The following is a 13,507-nucleotide window of genomic DNA, read 5'->3' as shown; positions in this document are numbered from 1 at the left end:
AGCGGCGAAGGGACGTGAAGGAATGGAAAGCTGAAACAGCCCGGTTTCAGCTCCCCATTCCTCCACGTCACTTCGCTCCTTCGCTCCTTCGTTCGGGTTTGTTCGGCTTCGGGAGGCTGCTGGAAAGCCGCCCGGCTCTTTTAAAAGGTCGCAGCCGGCCTGGGGGGCTTCCCAGCACCACCCCGAACTTGTGCCGAACTTCCGGGTTTGGGGTTTGGGGGGGTGCTGGGAAGCCCCGCCACCCGGCTGTCACCTTTTAAAACAGCCGCGCGGCTTCCCAGCAGTCTCCGAACACCGGTTCGTAACTCGAAAAAAGTTCGTAAGAAGAGGCAAAAATTTTCTGAACCCCGGGTTCGTATCACGAGTTGTTCGTAAGACGAGGGGTTCGTATCGTATATACTTAAATATTCTGTCCTGCCAGAATTGCCAATGGGTAGAGATTCTTATTAGGCTTTTGTTTTTGTTACATCGATCCTAAACTATGTAAGGCTTAAGCAATCTGAATTACAGTTGTAATCGAAATAGTAAACAATGTAGTTCCTGTAGAAATAATATGACATGATACTTACAGGTCTGATCTGTGGATACACAAATAGCCCTATTTGTACCAACTATAGTTTATTATAACCCATGGTGTTAAGGAGCTGGAAAATGTGACTTATGTGACCTTGGAAAAATCCTAGAGTACAGAGAAGAGCTGTAAAATTGAAGAAGAGCTAATGTTTTGGGTCTTTAAGAAAATGAGAGAAAAGTGGATTCAGTCAACTACAGACCAATCAGATTGGCATAATGATCAGGGAAAGTCTTAGTCCTGTTGTTTGGGATAAGTTTGACCTGGTGGATCCTGATGAAGTGGACAAGGACATGGGAGCTGTGAGTTCCTCCACCTGTTTACTGGACCTTTGCCCCTCCTGGCTGGTTTCGGCCAACTGGGAGATGACATGCGGCTGGATACAAGAATTGATTAATGCTTCCTTGAGTGAGTGGTCCTTCCTGCAGCTGCTGAAAGAAGCGGTTGCGTGACTACTCCTTAAGAAACTGTCCCTGCATCCAGTCGAGTTGGAAGAACTTTAGGCCAATCTCCAACCTGCTCTTCTTGGGTAAGGTTGTTGAGAAGGTGGTGGCACTCCAGCTGTCCTTGGATGAAGCCTTTGATATCATTGATCATGGTATCCTTCTGCGACAGCTGGAGGGGTTAGGAGTGGGAGGCACCATTTTACAGTGATTCTCCTACTTCTCTGTCATTTGCAGTCAGTGTTAGTAGGGGGGGAGAGGTCCACCCCCAGCCCCTACTTTGTGGGGTACAGCAGGGATCTGTCCTCTCCTCACTACTATTCAACATTTACATGAAGCCACTGGGTGAGATAATCCAACGACATGGGGTATTATACATCTCCATCCCATGCCAATTCAGTAAAGCGGTTGATGTGATGTGCCAGTGCCTGGAAGCTGTAAGAGTCTGGATAGGAGCTAATAGACTCAAGCTCAATCCAGACAACACCAAGTGGCTCTGGGCATTTCGTCTGAAGGACCACTCCACCTGTTTGTCCATTGTTCCGGGGAGGAAACTTTAACCTCCTCAGACAAGGTCCACAACTTGGGTATCTTCCTGGATCCACAACTGAACCTTGATTACCATTTGTTGGCTGTGAGCCACGGGTATTTTTGCCCAGGGTCTCCTGATATACCAGTTGTGGCCCTATTTGGACCAGGAGGCTTTGCGCACAGTCACTCAGGCCCTCATCACCTCCTGTCTTGATTATTGCAATGTACTTTACATGGGGCTACCCTTGAAGAGTGTTCGGAGACGGCAGATAGTCCATAGAGCAGCCATATGAGCCGTCATTGGTGTACCTTGATGTACCAATGCTTTGTGTGATGCACTGGCTACCAATTAGTCTCAATTCAAAGTGTTGGTTATCACCTATAAAGTTTTACATGGTTTAGGACAAGACTATTTATGTGACCGTCTCCTGACACATATCTCCCAGAGACCAATAGGATCACACAGGGTTGGCCTTTTCCAGGTCCCATCAGCTAAGCAATGCAGGTTGGTGGGACCATGGCTCTGTGGCTGCCTCAGCTCTATGGAACCAATTCCCCCCCCCCCCGCTGTCCATACTGCTCCCACCCTACTAGCCCTCAGAAAGGCTGTGAAGACCTGGCTTTGCCAGCAGGCTTGTGAACGCGAACATCTTGTCATGGCTGGAATTGTGATTGATTGGTATGAATGTTTGTTTCAATTGGACAGTTTAGGGGATTTTATAATGGGTTTTTACTGTTTTTTTAGCATTTAATATTTGACTTTTTTTACCATTGTATTGTATTTTTATATATTGTAAGTCGCCCTGAGTCCCATGGGATTGGGCGGCATAGAAGTCAAATAAATTAAATTAAAATTAAATTAAGTCCTAGAAAGGCCAAATGAATGTTGGATTTCTTGGTATACAAATAACAGAATTGGAAGATTAGTCAACAGTGTGCTACATATTCTGAAAACACCAGTGATATCTTTGGGTGTTTTGATAGAAATATATTTTTGAGATCATGGAAGGTGATAGTTGTGCTATGCTATACCAGTCAGACTGCTCTTCTTGTTTTTGTCACAATTTTACAAAAAAAGATTCTGGAAAGATCAGAAACAAAATTACAGAGATAGTGAGAGACTTGGAGGCAAAGTTCTATGAATAATGGTTAAAGGAACTGGAATTGTTTAGCTTAAAGAAGGCTAAGCTTGGACAGAATTAGCAGTCCCCAATACTTTGAAGGCAGTGACAGGAAGATGGTTAGATAAAAAATGATAAATGGAAGCAGAGACACATTTAAGTTGCAAATAAAGAGTAATTTCCTACCCATGAGAGCAGTGGAACAAGCTGCCTCTTAGAATCATGGGTTGTCCTTCATTGGAACATCAAGTAAAGTTAGATAGTCATTTGTCTAGATTAGTGGTTCTCAACCTTCCTAATGCCGCGACCCCTTCATACAGTTCCTCATGTTGTGGTGACCCCCAACCATAAGACTAGTGCCAATTCTCCCAACAGAGCTTGAAGCTGATTGGCAAGAAGGTCAGAGGGACGCCCCCACTGTCAACACCTGATTGGTCGGATAGTAAAAATTGTCCCAAGGCGCCAGAATAGAAGCTTTAGTTCCTAACACCAGGAGAAATTTGTCTCTTCCCATGGTCTTAGGCGACCCCCCATGAAACGGTCATTCGACCCACCAAAGGGGTCCCGACCCACAGGTTGAGAACCACTGGTCTAGATTGTCTTTGGATTCATACAATGGGCAATGACTTGGATAGTAAACTTCCAGATCCCTTCTATCCCTCTGTTTTCAATAGTGCCATTAATCTTGTTACGCTGATTTCCAAACACCAATTATTCAGGTAATGCAGGATCCATGTACTTTAAACAGATTTAATTCAATAGGGCAAAACAATATATACAATAATATAATTTTCACTTTGATTTATATACCCTACAAGGATGAAACTGAAGAAGAGTTCTGGAGTATCCTGCAAAAATAAATTAAACTTAAGCATCCTTACATTTCTTTAATTTATTTTTTCTTTGAGACATTTTGGCAAAGTTTCCATGGGAATGCAGAGGGAACCATATCACTTTCATGGTGGGAACAGTATTTGTTTAAAAGCAATACAGCTCTTATTTTCTTTTTAATCTAAAGAATCTCTTGACATTGAAAGCAGACACCATATGGTTACTAATTGAAACATGTCTTTGCAATAGAAATCATTTTTAAAAATTTTCTAAAGATACTAAAGCACTATGTTTCTTTTGCTAAAAAAAAGTAAAAATATTCTCTGTATTTTTCTGAGACCCGTACTGAGAATGTATGTAGTTTTACTAAACTGAAGGGAAATAAATTCCTCAAAATTTCTTTTGAGATTCAGTTGCAGTTTTGTTCCATAGAGTAGCAACCATGTGAACTCTCAAGTTTCCTCATTCTACTATGTATTGAAAATGTATATATATCTCTATCTATCTCTCTCTCTCTCTCCCTCTCTCTCTCTCTCTCTCTCTGTGTGTGTGTGTGTGTGTAGAGCAGGCAACAGAATTTCATTTTTAATGTGAGCTACCAAAATTTTTACTACCACACTGTGGGCATGGTTTATGCAGGACACCCTGCATTTTCTTTCAACATCTTTCAGTGGAGCTCCATTTTCGCTACCCCACTGCGTCCCCCACTGTCCGGCCAATAGCCTACCCCTGATTCACACTAAAAAATGACAAAAAATTTCCATCTCCATCATCTCCATCTTATTCCATCCCATCCTATCCTGGATGCCTTACATTGCAATACTTGGTTTGGATTTTGTCCACTGGCTCACCCTGAAATTATGTGCAAATCTGGCAAAGTGCCTAAGCATTTTGTCAGGATTATATTAGGTTTTCTCCATAAAACATATATTATTAATTTGATATTAGATATCAGTTATATATCCTTAATCATGTCATTAATTATTAGATATTTTAATATGAGTATCCATTTTGACTTGATTGAATTATTAGGAGATCATATTAAGTATATAATATTTTAAGACAATGTTCATATTCTATTTATAATTTTGATATTTTATGTATTTTTGTATAAATATTCAACAGATTTGAATTAACTTTGGGAATGAAATATAAACAATAACATATAAAAAGGGTTTTTTGCTCTCTAAGAATGTTGATTATATAGAAATTAGTAAATTAGGAATGGATTTATATTACATTTCCATTAATAATTATTCTATTATATTTTAGGATCAAATTCTTGGCTTGTACCAGAAACAAAAGGAGCAATAGTACAAGGTGGATATGGCCATACCAGTGTCTATGATGATACAACAAAGTCTGTATATGTTCATGGAGGCTACAAAGCATTGCCCAGTAATAAATATGGATTAGTTGATGATCTTTACAAATATGAAGTTAATACTAGAACATGGTAACATTTTTACTATATGTACTTATATGTGTATATTTATAGTATATGTATATATATATATTCTCATATATTCAGGTTATATGAATGCTTAATTTTGATACTGAAATGCAAATTTTTTCCTTTGTCTTTACTCAGTAAAAAAAAAGCAATAGCATTCTAGCAATATTACTCAACCTGTTTTCTTTTCTGAGATAAGTTGATATTGCTAAATCTTTTGAATATCATTAAAAATCAACTCTAATGCCATCAATGTTATCATGCTATCCAGAGGATCAGAGATTTTACATATAAGTATTAATAGATGTATTAATCATTCTATAGTATGGAACTTAATTTTCCCGATCTCTTGGACAGAACAGTGAGAATATCAGTTCACATGGGATAAATAATCAGAGGAATATAGAAAACAGTGAAGAGAGAATCATCTTTGATCAATTGGAGCAAGATGTTTTTACTAAAATCTCTGGCTCCATGTAAATGAATAAACCAAATTAAAATAAAACATGGTTTCCCGTGTGATTTACTATAATTTTAAAGTTGTAATTCATTTAGATTTGCAAGGTACCACCATTAGAAAATTAGCTATAAAAGACTCACATAACTCGAGGACTAGTAACAATATTCATTAAGAGATTTTAGAATAGGGATTATTTGAAAATAACATAGGCAGAGAAGGTTCACTGCTACTTCGTGTGGTTTTCGGGTCTTAAGGTCCTCCCTATCAGTGATGGCATGCTGGAAGTGACACACAGAGCCATCTCTTGGGGGATGCGGAGCTGTTGCCCTTTGCTCTTCCGGGTTCTGGTGCACTGGCCAACTAGTCTTCATGCATGCAGGAGCGCCAGAAACCGAAAGAGCAGCCACCCAGGATGCATGTGCGTGCCGGGAAGATAATCTTCTGGCTCCTGGAGCATGCATGCGTGCCAGCCACCTGTTTTCTGGTCTCTCTCACACATGCATGCACAAAGACCAGCTGGCCAATGTGCATGCACAGACCGAAACCTACAAGGGAAGCAAGAGCAAGGGGAACAGAGCTACTAGCCAAGATGGCTGGGCCAGGGCTTCCTTCTCTCCCTCCCTGCACGATGGGGCTTCTTCCACAGCCCAAGCCATCTAGCCCACGGTCCAGAACGCCTGGCGAGCTCAGGTGCATAGGGTAGCGGGATAGGGTTTGCTGGATAGGCAGCCAGCCTCTCCACCTACTGCTACTGCTGCTGCAAGGGGATGGCAGTGGTTCTTGCACTGCCACTCCTGGCTGGGATGCAGGGAAAGCAGGAGGAACTGCTGTTGGGGAAGTGAACTGCCCCAGGAGGGCTGTAGGACAGCATAGCATGGAGATTCTACTGAGAAATAAGAGGCGCACCAGTTGGGAAGCAATGGAGAAACGGAAGGGATTTGCTGGCTTCTTCTCGCTGACAGTCTGGGGTGTGTACTTTATCTCAGCTAGGGTTGGGACAAAGTTCTCCCACCTGCTGGCTCCACAAACTGAATCTTGGGAGCACTGATGACCCTTACATTCGAAGCCAGGAAAGGTCTCTGGTTTTCCAGCAGACAAAGGTGGCCCAGCTTTCTCTCCCTGCCCAAGGCTGCAGATCTGGGCCATCGGTGGGGATGCCCTGCTGCCCCAATAGGCAGGGGGGATGGGCAGGAGGGCTGGCAGGGAGGCATGAAGACCCCAAAAGGCCAGGTGGAGCTGGCAGAGAGCAAATGCGGGGGCACACCTGAAACCAGATGATTTTCTGGTTTCTGGTGTGCATGCTTTGGCGCTTTGTGCACACTTCAGCACTCAGTGCCGAAAAGTACCACGTAAATTCTTGTTTTGACACTCGGCCTATATGCTTAGGGCTGGTATCAGAAAAATTATCAAATATCACCATCCAAATTGATACATATGTGTAAATATTGCTGTGAAAAAGTCCTTAAAATTATAGAGAAAATATTGTATTTGCCAAAAAAAATCACATAAATTGTATTTCATATTTTATTTTATATTTTAATATAAATTTATTTTATATTTTAACTCCAAAACCCCAGGATAATAAGAATTTTTTAAAAAGAATGAATAGTTACAGCTTGTTTGTTTCCTGGCATATTTCAAAACTATTCATAATATCATTCTTGAAATTAGTTTTTCTGTGCATTTAAATAGATATGATTGCTAACCCTAAACCTAACCAAATATTGTTTACTTTATAGTTTTTACACGCAGATCATCTTGACTTCTCTTGATGCCTTATATAATCCTTTTTTCAACAGGACAATATTAAAAGAGAGTGGCTTTGCAAGATATCTCCACTCAGCAGTTTTGATGAATGGAGCAATGTTAATTTTCGGTGGAAATACTCATAATGATACTTCATTAAGTAATGGTGCAAAGTGTTTTTCTGCTGATTTCCTGGCCTATGACATTGGTAGGTATAAGAGTAAATGCTTGAAAGGTTGGAACTCCAAATTTAATATAACGGTATACTATATAGACTATAGTATATGACTAATAAGTAATAATTAAAAATCATAAACAACTTGGTCTATAAGAGTTCTTCATTTCATAAATATGAATATTTATAACCATATTTTTATTCTAAGATGAGGCACAATTTTATCATTTTAATCATTGAGTTTAATAGAAAATTGAGATGCTTGTGACAGCAAATTTTTTTCTACAATATTCAAGGTCCAAGGGTCTTGATTTAGCTTAGATTTATTTATTTATTTATTTATTTATTTATTACGTCGCTGAACTCCCAGACACTCTGTGCAGTTAGAGGGGGACAGAGGACAATAATGCAATCATAAGTACAAAGAACAAAAGATGGCACCAGACAGGCTACAACCAAAGCAAATTCACATTACTGAGAAGGTAATTTCAATCCCTTTGTCAGAGGGATGAGTGAACAGCCTTTTTGGCTCTTCATTTTAAATCTGAAATTCTTAATATAATAATAATTTCTTAAGTTTAGGCATTAAAAATTCAAAGTGTATTTACATGTTTAAATAAAATTAATATTTGTAATACCACTTGAACACATTTATACAATAAACTAAAACAGGATAAGAAGGGGACACGTTAAGTTAAGCACTGTTGTGTTATCAATTTTATATTTCCAACACAGTAATGTTGACAGCTTTTAAAAATATTCTCTAGTTGATGTGGAGGAAAAAATACGACTAGATCTCCAGACGATGTATGTATGTGTGTGCGTGCGTGCGTTTGTTTGTTCATTCGTTCGTTCATGCGTTTATTGTTTGTTTATTTAATTTCTATGCCGCCCTTCTCCTTAGACTCAGGGTGGTGCACATCAAGAAAAATACAATACATCTCGAAATCCACATCTAAAAAACACCCTAAAATCCCAATTTCTTAAAACCAGTTGCTCACATTCACCCAAACATACATATAAATTCATTTATCAGGCAGGGCTAGATGTTAAATTAAGTGGCCCCAAGCCTGTTGGCAGAGATGGGGGAAGTACGAATCTCTGGAGGGAGTTGATTCCATAGGACCAGGGCCGCCACAGAGAAGGCTCTTCCCCTAGGCCCCACCAGCCAACATTGTCTAGCTGACGGGACCTAGAGAAAGCCAACTCTATGTGACGAGGCAAGCCACTGGGATATATGAGGCAGAAGATGGTCCCATGGGTAATCTGGTCCAATGCCATGTAGGAATTTATACATCATAACCAACACTTTGAATTGCGTTTGGAAACCAATTGGCAGCCAGTGCAGCTCACAGAGTGCAGGAGAAACCTGAGCGTATCTCAGAACGTCCATGATCACTTGCGTGGCTGCATTTTGCACCAACTGAAGTCTCCAAATGTTCTTCAAAAGTAGCCCCATGTAGAGAGTACAGTATTGTAATAGTCAAACCTTGAGGTGATAAGGGTATAGTGACTGTGAGAAGAAACTGGTGCACCAGGCGAACCTGGCTGAATGTCCCCATTGCCAAAGCTGAGAGATGGTGTTCTAAGCTCAACTGTGGATCTAGAAGGATGCCCAAGTTGTGGACCCTTTCTGAGATGGGCAAAAGCCCCCCTCCAGGGTAATGGATGGACAAGTGGGATTGTTCTTGGGGGGCAAAACCCACAGCCATTCCATCTTGTCGGGGTTGAGTCTGAGCCTGTTAAGACCTATCCAAACCCTAACAGCTCCAGACACTGGCATATCACTTCCACTACTTCCTAGAGGGAATATTTTTGATGTCATATGTCCTAGTTTAATAGAGGGTTATGATTTTATATAATTGAAGACATAGCAATATGTGATACAAATAACATTTTTCAAATTATGACCTCATATATACCGTGTTTCCCCGATAGTAAGACCCCCCCGATTGTAAGACATATGGGGGGTTTCAGGGGGGTCGGCTAATATAAGCCATACCCCGAAAGTAAGACATATGTCTTACTTTCGGGGAAACACGGGGGGTACAGTAGAACCTCAACATACGTGTCCCCCCGCCGTTCCCCCCCACCGCCGCCTGCAAGCGCTCCTTCTCCGGCTCTCCGGCAGATCGAGCGTGCGAAGAGGCACCTCTCACCTTCCGCCGCTGCTGGCCGCCCTCTTTCGGCCAGCGTCGCTTCGGAAGCCGCCGAACGCCGTCAGGGGGGTGCTTGGCGACTGCCTCTCCGCTCGCCAAGCGCCCCCCTGACGGCGTTCGGCAGCTTCAGAAGCGACACTGGGCGAAAGAGGGCGGCCAGCAGCGGCGGAAGGTGAGAGGTGCCTCTTCGCGCGCTCGATCTGCTGGAGAGCCGGAGAAGGAGGCACCTCTCGCCTTCTGCTGCTGGCCGCCCGCCCTCTTTCGCCCAGCGCCGCTTGAAAGGACCCCCCCCTTTCCACCCCTTGTCGCCCGACAAAGGAGAAACTTCTGCGAATCATGCGCCGTCTCCAGCGCTCTCTCCGCGCTCGTCTGCTGTGTGGCCGACAAGGGTGCGGCGGAGGCGGCAGCAGCCCTCCACTTCTGTCCCAGCGCGAAGGCACTCCTTGCCTCCCCTGCCCGCCCCCAGGTCACACACTTTGGGGTTGCTGCTGCTGCTGCTGCTGCTGCTGCTGCCGGTGGTCGGTCGGAGCAGCTTCCTCTCCAACCAGGCCGGGTCGGCGGCAGCACCGGCAGCGGCTGCGTTTCCTGCATGTACCCAACTTTCCCATTGGCCGCCCGCGAGCCTGCTTGGCCGGCCCCCAGCCAGCTGCTTCGCTGCCGGCGCACGATTCGCAGAAGTTTCTCCTTTGTTGGGGAAGTCGCGCGGGCTGCCAAGCCGAGAACGGGGCGCGAACTCGGGGGAGCGGGACAGGTGGCCGACGTCCGCGCTCGGTTGCCAGACCCTCGGTTGCCACACAGGTAATGTGACTCTTCCGGCTCGGGACTCTCTTTTTTTTTTGCGCTTTTCTTTTCTTTGCAACTGGCCGTGAAGGAGAAAGAAAGAGGTCGGGTTGTGTGAAAGAGGCCGGGGTTGGGGGAAGGGGAGAGGTAAGATGTGTGTTTTTTTTTTTTTTGCAACGCCGCTCAAAAGGTGCCTTGGCTGGAAGAGTAGCTGGTTTCCAGGGCATAAACTGGCTCGCTTCCGGGGATGGTGCACATCCGCTCACTTGCAGGGAAACAGCTTTGGGGCTAAAGAGGCGCTCCGGGCGCAAGATTGTATCCCGAGTAGTAATTCCATTTACTGCTCCGATATGCATCGCTGCAGGCTTTCTGTCAACGAAATAACAGCAACATGTTCTCGGAAGCTACCGCCTCTTCCCCTGCCTCGCTGCCCCTTGTCTCGGGCAACAAGGGGTGGAAAGGGGTGGGGGGCCGGAGCTGCGCCCTCCTTTGCCCGCCTCCTTTCCAATGTAAGACATACCCCGAAAGTAAGACATAGTGGGGCTTTTGGGGGTAAAAAGAAAGTAAGACACTACCTTACTATCAGGGAAACACGGTATGTATATATGTAAATAAGTAAGTAAATATTTTTTTCAATGTTTTTTACCCTATACATAACTCCCATAAATTATAATCCCCACAAAATATGCAAAATGTAACTAATACACTTATTTCTTCTTTTAATGGTATAAATTATTAGTAGTTATATCAATTACTACAATTTGATTACAGAGTTCTGTAATCATTTAATGCAGTAAGATATATCAATAGCTTAAAGGCAGTAATTTTTATTTGTAGCATTAAATTAAAATGTGTAGGATCTGTGATTTCCTTCAATATTTTTAATGGTTATATATTCTTGTGATATAATGTAGAAATTGTAATCAATTTTGTGTACTGAGAACATAATGAATGTAAGCCTTGGACTGCAGAAACTGATTGTTACTTTTAAACATAAAAATTACAGTCTGCTTTGGTTCTAAATTGTAATGCTACATCATTTCTTTTCCTAAATAATTAAAGCACTTAACATATTATCTATAATTTTAGCAGTCTCATTTCCCATGCATTATTAATCTGATATGATATAAATGAAACAGATGTAATTTCTGTCTAATTTTAATATTTGTGTGAAGATTAATTACATGTGAGTTTAATCTTCTGTGCTATTCCTGAAGCCTAAATTAAAAACACTTCCTTATAATATCTCTTGAACCTAAGCATAATAGAAAAGGAAATTTTCAGTTTCTATATGAGCATATATCAAAAGAAAGCAGAGTCTATAATATCTATTTAATTAAAAAGCTAGAATAATTAAGAGAACATTAGACATATACATATTTTATTAATACCTCATATTCTTTATGACCAATAGAAGTTTTGATCGTTGGACTTACTGTGGAAGGAATTGTTCACTGAGATCACATATCCAGTATTTTTGCAGTAGATAAGAAATGTAGGGATTTGAATCCAGAAAGTTTTGAATGCAAAACTCTTTGACACTACAGGTAGTTCACATTTAGTGACGGTTTTGTGCAGTGACTGTTAAAATGTTGATGAAAAAGTAACTTGGTGATCAGTCCTTGCATTTACGACTTTCACAGGCCTATACAGTAAAGAAAACTGAAATAAGATAATAGGCACTGTCACAATTTCCCTTAGAGGTGGTTTCATTTAAAGAACACAGTTAGTTGTCGTAATGAGGATTACTTGTGGCAATATCCCTTCCTTCAGAATACTTGGCAGTCTGTGACTTCAACTTAGAGCTTTTAAAATAAAATTAAAAGGAGATGCGTTAATGGCTGGACTGGGCTAAATTATTTTTTATGATTTTCACATTCAAAATGGAATGTTAAGCCTGATAGCTAAACTAGTTATGTACTGTTTTCATTTCAACAGGTCATCTGGTATATATAAGTCTTAACAATAATTAGAATGCTGTAGAATATAACGCAGTTAACTATATTAAACCGAATAAATTGAAAATAGAATGGTTTTCTCTTTATGGGAAAAGTGCTATTTTGTAAGTAGTGTCATTTTCACTTGTAGAATTCATTTAATAATAATAATAACAACAACAGCAGCAGCATCTGGAAGGGACCTTGGAAGTCTTCTAGTCCAACCCCCTACTTAGGCAGAAAACCCTCACTACTTCAGACAGATTATCTAGCATCTTAAAAACTTCCAGTGTTAAAGCATTCACAACTTATGGAGGCAAGCTGTTCCACATATTAATTGTTGTAACTGTCAGGAAATTTCTCCTTAGTTCTAAGTTACTTCTCTCCTTGTATAGTTTCCACCCATTGCTTCTTGTTCTACCCTCAGGTGCTTTGGAGAATAGGTTGACTCCTTCTTCTTTGTGGCAACCCCTGAGATATTGGAACACTGCTATCATGTCTCCCCTGGTCCTTCTTTTCATTAATAACCATGCATGGATCCTGCAACCATTCTTCATATGTTTTAGCCTCCAGTCCTCTAATCATCTTTGATGCTCTTCTCTGCACTTTTTCTAGAGTCTCAACATCCTTTTTGCATTGTGGCGACCAAAACTGAATGCAGTATTCCAAGTGTGGCCTTACCAAGGCCTTTTAAAGTGGTATTAACATTTCACGTGGTCTTGATTCTATTTAATACAGCCTAGAACTGTGTTGGCTGTTTTGGCAGCTGCTGCACACTGCTGGCTCATATGGTTGTCAACTAGGACTCAAGATCCCTCTCACAGTTACTACTGTTGAGCAAAGTACTACATGTAGTCCTCGGAGAGGGGCGGCATACAAATCCAATTAAATAAATATTGTACCTGTGTATTTTGTTTTTCTTGCCTAAATGTAGAACTTTACTTTTTTCACCATTGAATTTCATTTTGTTCAAGTTTGTCAAGATCCCTTTTTATACTTTTTTAAACTTTTTTCAAATTTGTCAAGATTTTATTAATATCAAGCCAAGTTATCAAATTTTTAAAAATTGATATGTTATAGCACTTTATTTTCAAGAATAATAAAAACTGAAAGGAAAATGAAAAAAGAAACAAAATGTCAGAAAGATTTTTTATTGATCATGTAGCATTTTTATTTATTTATTTGCATCCTGACTTTGTTATTTTACAATATGTTCAAGATTGGAACATATTTAATATACCTCCTCCTCCTATTTTCCCCATAAGAGCAACCCAGTGAGGTGGTTTGGGATGAGAGAGAG

At 41.2% G+C, this 13,507-nt stretch overlaps 1 protein-coding gene across 4 annotated transcripts in view; it reads left to right on the top strand.

Moving 5' to 3' along the window:
• ATRNL1 (attractin like 1) overlaps positions 1–13,507 on the top strand; it is a 578,768-nt gene that overhangs the window by 73,643 nt on the left and 491,618 nt on the right. For 3 of the 4 annotated variants that reach the window (XM_070752642.1, XM_070752643.1, XM_070752645.1), the window contains exons 9-10: positions 4,770–4,953; positions 7,210–7,364. In XM_070752642.1, the coding sequence (XP_070608743.1) occupies positions 4,770–4,953; positions 7,210–7,364 (339 nt within the window). Of the gene's footprint in view, positions 1–4,769; positions 4,954–7,209; positions 7,365–7,701; positions 7,756–13,507 lie in introns of those variants that run through there. The other variant, XM_070752644.1, reaches the window with a different exon arrangement.

The sequence above is a fragment of the Erythrolamprus reginae genome, chromosome 5 (assembly GCF_031021105.1).
Source record: "Erythrolamprus reginae isolate rEryReg1 chromosome 5, rEryReg1.hap1, whole genome shotgun sequence".
NCBI classification, from domain to species: Eukaryota; Metazoa; Chordata; class Lepidosauria; order Squamata; family Dipsadidae; genus Erythrolamprus; species Erythrolamprus reginae.
The sequence above is the reverse complement of the archived record's forward strand: the minus strand, read 5'-3'. Positions and strand labels throughout refer to the sequence as shown.